At 43.5% G+C, this 7,080-nt stretch overlaps 1 protein-coding gene across 1 annotated transcript; it reads left to right on the top strand.

The window, feature by feature from the left end:
* Positions 1-1,478: 1,478 nt before the first annotated feature.
* Positions 1,479-6,964, top strand: CHCHD2 (coiled-coil-helix-coiled-coil-helix domain containing 2). Its single transcript, XM_004326973.4, has 4 exons — positions 1,479-1,636; positions 3,726-3,975; positions 5,276-5,426; positions 6,664-6,964. The coding sequence occupies exons 1-4, from the start codon at positions 1,587-1,589 to the stop codon at positions 6,672-6,674; spliced, it is 462 nt and encodes a 153-aa protein (XP_004327021.1). The 5' UTR covers positions 1,479-1,586; the 3' UTR covers positions 6,675-6,964.
* The last annotated feature ends 116 nt before the right edge of the window (positions 6,965-7,080 follow it).

Below are 7,080 nucleotides of genomic sequence, written 5' to 3' on the forward strand. Positions count from 1 at the left end.
ACCTTGTACAAACATCTAATTTTCTCTCTTCAATTTAGGAATTAGTGACTTAGCTAAGTATGATTAAAATTGTCTCTGTTCTGGTCTGCATGCCTGTCTGTCCAAAGCTCTGCTCACTCTAAGCTCTTCTGGTGCCAGAATGTTCTTTATAAATAAAGTTCCTTTCTCCCATCTCTTTTTATGAATTATCCAAAGGCGAATACAAAGGCTTATCATTTGTAAACCTTTCATTTCTTTAAAAAGTTCTGTGAAAATAAAACTTTGTTTTTCACAAAAGTTTTTTGCATTATTTACCCCTCAGTTCCACAAACATTCTGCTGTTGCTGGAAAGGCTGTGTTAAACTCTGCTACCTCTGGTGGAAGGGGGAAATTTCTGATTGGCATCCAAGCATAAATGGAGGTTCTACCTCTGCTTTCTCTCCTCCATAAATCCCACCCCACCCCCAAGGACGGTCCCATGAAGCCCCCCATGAAATGCCACTAGTTAACTTGTCCCCTACTGCAGAGGCGCTAAAATGTACTGTTAAAAGCATTTCACACCAAGTATCACTGAAGCACAGATCCTTGGGGCCTTTGCAGTTGCCATTCCCTTTGCCAGGAATGCTCGTACCCTTGATAAACACGAGGCTTGCTTCCGCACTTCCTCAAGGACTCCATTCAAATACTTCCTCTTCAAAGACTCATGCCCTCTCCAACCCCTAACTCCCTACCACCCTTACCCTGCTTTCGCTTCATATCACCACCATCTAATTTATGTAGGTGTTTGTCTCTTGCCTCCCCGAATTTAAACCCCTTGGAGGTAGTCTTATTTCCTGCTCTATTTCCAGAACCTAGCTAGCACTTGGAGATCATTCAGAACATCTCACTTAATTATCAGTGAACGAATACCGTATCAATTACGGGCACAAATTCTATAATATATGAAAGGGGTTTGAAAATGTATGAAATACATAAATGTAAGGCATTATTACTGTCTGAATTTAACTTTTGTTGACTGGATCCACGGACAAAATACAAGTAGAACCAACTCAGCTCTGTCGATCCCTAAAGTTTTCCGTCTTATTATGTGCCCACATTGTGCCTCAAAAAATATTTACCCAAATGAGTAACTTAATGGTGAGAACGGTTAAGTAACTGGCCCAAGGTCCAGCGACAATCACGCCAGAGCTCTGACTCACTCACTCAAGATTGGAGCTGACCTACCATGTTAATAAGGCAAACGTTTGAAGGTAGTAGCGACGGTCCTTGTGCCCTAGGAAGCAAACAGCTAGCGGTTGTGACTCGCGCTAGGCTCGGAGGACAAGGTCTGCACGACAACCACGGCCACTTCTGGTTTTCTAAACAGTCCTGGCGCCGAGCTCCTGACGTAAACCGTGCACGACAAGGCGCCGCCATGACGTCCTGCTCTTCCTGTGACCTTCAGACCCGCGGAGACGTCGGCGAAAGGAAGGCCTCTGCCTGTGCTCTGATTGGCCGCGCGCTGAGTCCAGCCCCGCCTTCCAACTTCCGCTCTCGCGCGTCGCAGAAGCAGCCAGGGTTTCCTGCGAGTGTTGCGTTTGTAGACCCTGCTTCGTCCCGCGTTTAAGATGCCTCGTGGAAGCCGAAGCCGCACTTCCCGCGTCGCCCCTCCGGCCAGGTGAGGCTACCGCGAGGTTTGGGGCCCTGCCGGCGCCGTGACGCAGAGGGAGGTTGCGCTGGGCCTCGGGGCGGCTGGGCGGCGGGGGACTGGGGCGTCCGAAGGTTGGGGCGGCGTGGGCCCGCATCCGGTCGCCGTAAGCTGGTTTGGCTAGTTTTCCCGTTAGTGGCAAACTTGTTAATTTGGAATGTCCATGAATTATTACTTAAAATACTTAGAGTCCATTTTAAGTTAAAACAGGCCACTTCTAGAAGGAAATGGACATTCGTAAGTGTAATCTGGCTGAAACGTCTAAAATAGCAAGAAGAGCTTCCCTGGTGGCGCAGTGGTTAAGAATCCGCTTGCCAGTGCTGGGGACGTGGGTTCGAGCCCTGGTCCGGGAGGATCCCATGTGCCGCGGAGGTGCTGGGCCTGTGCGCCACAACTTCTGAAGCCCGCACACCACAACCACTGAAGCCCTTGTGCCTAGAGCCCATGCTCAACAACAAGAGAAGCCATCGCAATGAGAAGCCCGCGCACCACAATGCAGAGTAGCCCCCCCTCGCGGCAACTAGAGAAAGCCCACGCGCAGCAACGGAGACCCAATGCAGCCAAAAATAAGTAAATTAAATAAATAAATTTTTTTAAAAATAGCAAGAAAAAAAGTGCAAGGTAGTATAATCAGGAGAAACGATAGTATTTCAATTAAGCAAATAATCTTTGAGCATCTTCCAGGAGCAGTGAGCATTCTAAGGGCTCGGCCCAGTAGGGGACACAGTCACTAAGGCCTCACATGTACATGACGTTTTCTAGTTGATAAAATACTTGTAAAATGTACTGCCAGTTGCACCTCCTGATAGCCTCAGAGGTAGATATTTTCATGTTTTACAGGAATAAGGAAACTGGAGACTCAGAATAAGTGACTTGTCCAAGGTCATGCCACCAATAAGTAGAGAAGCCAGGTCTTAGACCTGAGTTATCCGGTGACAAATTCAGGACATTTAGCAGAGGACCACGTTGCTTCTCTAGACTAAGGTGAATTGTGTTCAAACTGCGTGCTAGGAGCGTAGGGAAGGAGTTCACGTAATGGAAAGACGCTGCTATCCAAAGGAAGGGAAACCACAATCTAAAAATGCAGAAATCTTCTGTGTGAAAGATTTTTGGAACAACATTGGACATATTAGTGAAATTTTGAAGGCATCCAAATGTTCTACAGATGGGAAATAGTTGAAATCAGTTTAGGTATAACAGTTCAGGCAAGTCACTTCCACTTACTGGGCTTCAGTTTTCTAATCTGTAAAATGAAGGAATTGGATTAGTTTATTTCCCCAGATAGCTATCTTTCCGTGTTCATTCAATTGTTACCAGCTTAGCGAGACCTCCCTTGACTGTCTTAAAATTGCAGTATGCCACAACATGCTGCCCTCGCTCTCAATATTTTTTTCTTAACATTTATTTGATCCCTCAATAGGATGTCAGCTCCACGAAGGTAGAGGCTTTTGTCTCATTAACAGTTATATTGATTTTTATGATGTTGGAATAACTGTTCTCTAAAGATACTATAGACTTTGTGAATACATGGAAATGGTTGAAAAAAAGCAGGGAAAAAAACATTTATACTTGGTGATTACAACCGTAAAAGGTTAAAGAGAAAATGATGTAAATAGTTCAGGGAATTGTGTTCTGTAAGGTTTTCTTGTATGTATGTAGTATTTGCACTTAATAATTTAAAATGAAATCCTGAGGTTATTTTAATATACAAGGGGTTTTCGTTTGTTTGTTTGTTTATTTAAGTTGACAATTTCCTGGGACTTCCCTGATGGTCCAGTGGTTAAGATTCCTTGCTCCCAATGCAGGGGGCCTGGGTTCAGTCCCTGGTCAGGGAACTAGATCCCTCATGCCATAACTGAAGATTCCACATGCTGCAACGAAGATCCCGTGTGCAGCGACTAAGACCCGTACAGCCAAATAAATAAATATTATTTAAAAAAAAAAGAATATAGCATCGACTTAATATCCTGTTGGATTTATTAAAAAAAAAAAAAAGTTGACAATTTCCAAACTTGGTTGGGAGTGGGAACTTTATACTTTCTGTTCCTTTCTTTCACAGCCGGGCGCCTCAGATGAGAACTGCACCCAGGCCAGCGCCCGCAGCTCAGCCACCAGCAGTGGCTCCACCATCTGCTGTTGGCTCACCTGCTGCTGCTCCTCGGCAACCAGGTCTGATGGCCCAGATGGCAACCACTGCAGCCGGCGTGGCTGTGGGTTCTGCCGTCGGCCACACTCTGGGTCATGCCATCACTGGTGGCTTCAGTGGAGGAAGTAATGCTGAGCCCTCAAGGCCTGACATCACTTACCAGGTAAGATTTGGGGCAGCATTCTCTTCGGTGGTGTATTTATGAGAAAACCTAGTTAGTTGTAAGTGCCTTATGTATTGGGACTGTCTGCACCTGTGGAGAATGGTTTATCCATATTTCGCAGCAGTTGAGTTAGTACCTTACTTAGGCCAGCGTCAGAGAGTCCTGGACAAATGGTATTTCTTCTCAAGGAGTAGAATTGTGGCAGTTCAACCTGATGGACTGTCAAACAGCCACCTACCCCTCATTTTAAATATTTTGGGGGATTCCCGGGTGGTCCAGTGGTTAAGACTTGCCGCTTTCACTGTCGTGGGCCCGGGATTCAATCGCTGGTTGGGGAACTAAGACCCCAGAAGCCGTGTGGCCTGGCATAAATAAATGAATGAGTGAATGAATGAATGAATATAAATATATACATATATATATACACATATATATGTTGTGTTTGTCATGGTCACACTTAACTAATTCAGCCTCAATCTTTGTTAAGTGTTCAGAAATATTTTTGATGACTCTGTGCTCTCTCATCTCTTACCTGATATTTGCCACTGCCCTTCTTTCTGAGATATGTGAATTTTCTCCTCTAAGGAGCATGGGTGTATACTCTACTGTATTTCTAATGTACTTAAAACTCTCATCCATCTATTTTTCTGTAGTAGGCCCATTTTTTCCTCCATGAAACATCATTGAACCACTGGTGTTTAGATGCCTAGATAACCACTTAATTTGCATCTTTGTTCATGAATCTTTCTGATGACAACTGGGATTTTTGTTAAAGCTCATTTCTTTCTGCCTTTAATTTTTTTCACTGTCCACGTTATTAGATAGAAACTTTAATTTGCATCTGGTTCTAGTTCTGTTCCCCCAATTAACCTCAAAGAGTGGTTATTGCTCTTTGTTCGGGTATAAGTCTGATTTCCATTCATTCATTCATTCATTTATTTTTGGCTGCGTTGGGTCTTCGTTGCTGCGCGTGGGCTTTCTCTAGTTGCGGCGAGTGGGGGCTCCTCTTCATTGTGTGCAGGCTTTGGGAGGGGGCTGCTCTGCTGCTCATTACAGTGGCTTCTTGTTGCAGAGCACGGGCTCTAGGCACGCGGGCTCAGTAGTTGTGGCTCACGGGCCCTAGAGTGCAGGCTCAGTAGTTGTGGCTCACAGGCTTAGTTGCTCCGCGGCATGTGGGATCTTCCCAGACCAGGGCTCAAACCCATGTACCCTGCATTGGCAGGCAGATTCTTAACCGCTGCGCCACCAGGGAAGTCCCTGATTTCCTTTCTTAACAGTCCTGAATGTTATGCCTTTGCAGGAGCCTCAGGGAACCCAGCTGGCACAGCAGCAGCAGAATGGCCCATGCCTTTTTGAGGTGAAACAGTTTTTGGAGTGTGCCCAGAACCAGGGTGACCTTAAGCTTTGTGAAGGTTTCAGTGAGGTGCTGAAACAGTGCAGACTGGCGAACGGTAGGTGATAGATACATCAATCCATGGTTGAACTTGCATCTGCTTAATTCACTGAATGGTACCCCTGGACCTTATAAAACTGTGTTTAATAAATTAAACTGACAAATTAGAGGAGATTTTGTTTAAATTACTCTAAAAATAATCTAACAAGGAGCTGGTCCAAAGTTTTCTAGTCATTATCTTAGGCTTTTACCTGCTTAAGGAAGAATCAGATTCAGTTACGTTCTGAATCTGATTCTTTCTTAGGCGGGTATAGATTAGTGTGCCAAGATCTTATTGTAGTTATTGCATAGCCTTAGTGCTGATTTCACCAAAGGCCAGGACTGAGCACAAGATCTGATAGAGCATTGTCATTCTGCACACCTCGTTGGAGAGAGACAAGTTTATTAAATCCCTCGGTGGGACTTAGAGATATAGGTTCTCTGGAATGTTGGCAGTCAACTTGTTTTTGTGTGATTTCCTCCTATCAGTCTAAGAGTTCACCACCTATTAAAAATGATTATTTTCATTTTCCCGCCTGCATTTTTATTTATTTATTTATTTATTTATAGTTCTGCAGATTTTATTTAGAAACTTAGAAAGGGTTTTTGTGGATAAATCTATAGTTGATTCTCATGGAGTCACAGAGTATATTTAATATATACAGAGTCATTTTTCAGGCTTCTTATACTGAATTGGTCTAGGCCAGAGGTTGACCACCTATGGTCCCTTTACCAAAGCCATCCTGACACCTGTTTCTGTAAGTAATTTTATTGAAACACAGCCGTCTCCTATTCATTTAGGTGTTGTGTATGGCTGCTTTCCATGGCAAAGGAAGAGTTGAGCAGTTGTGACAGAGACTATATGGCCCACAAAGCGAAAAGTATTTACCTGATTGATTACAGAAAAACGTTTTAAAACCCTGGTCTGGGCTAGTGGTTCTCAAAATTCCCCACCTTCATTTATGTAGGAAATAGGGATGGGGAGAAGTTAATCCTTATAGGTGGTCGAATTGTGGAATTAAGACATTGCATGGCCAAGTTTATCAGAAGTCTTTGATGAAACTATGTCTAATACCAAAGTAACTATATTTCTGCTTCAAAGTGTAGAGTTGAAGTTTTATTGGTTGCAACCTTAAACAGCTTATGAAAGAAACTAATAACCTTGGGCTTCACCCCTGCTTTCATAATTTGGAGGACTTTGGTTTTGTTGAGAATATGTAGCTAGTGCTCTTCTAACAAACCTTTTCTGTTTGCAGGGTTAGCTTAATCAAGAAGTTCCAGTTGAAGGCATGAAAAATCATCTCTCATGACCAGGTTGATTTAGCATTAAAAATATAATTGATAGTGAAGATATAAAGTGTGAAGCCACCAGTTAACCGCTCCTCAATCATTAGTAGCTTTTGTGCTTCAGGATTGCAGTGGAAGAGGGTATTCTCACCATATAGAAGCTCCCTGAGATGATATTGAGTTTGGGGCTAGGCGAATGTTTGTGTGGCCTCTTAAACATGCTTTTGTTTGTGAATTAATTAGAATAAAGTGATTTTATTTCCAAATGTGTCTCTTAAGTATAAGGTTATAAATCACACATGGTATACACATGGTGAACAGAATGCATTTTGCAGAAGAACACAGTTGTCTCTACATGTCTTTATGTGTATCTAGTCTGTAGTCTC

The sequence above is a fragment of the Tursiops truncatus genome, chromosome 15, assembly GCF_011762595.2.
Source record: "Tursiops truncatus isolate mTurTru1 chromosome 15, mTurTru1.mat.Y, whole genome shotgun sequence".
NCBI lineage: Eukaryota > Metazoa > Chordata > Mammalia > Artiodactyla > Delphinidae > Tursiops > Tursiops truncatus.

Excerpts from the sequence above, each read along its gene's own strand:
- CHCHD2 (XM_004326973.4), top strand. The coding sequence starts at position 1,587 with ATGCCTCGTGGAAGCCGAAGCCGCACTTCCCGCGTCGCCCCTCCGGCC. Across the intron at positions 1,637-3,725 it reads CGCGTCGCCCCTCCGGCCAG|CCGGGCGCCTCAGATGAGAA; the intron begins GTGAGGCTACCG and ends TTTCTTTCACAG. Across the intron at positions 3,976-5,275 it reads GGCCTGACATCACTTACCAG|GAGCCTCAGGGAACCCAGCT; the intron begins GTAAGATTTGGG and ends ATGCCTTTGCAG.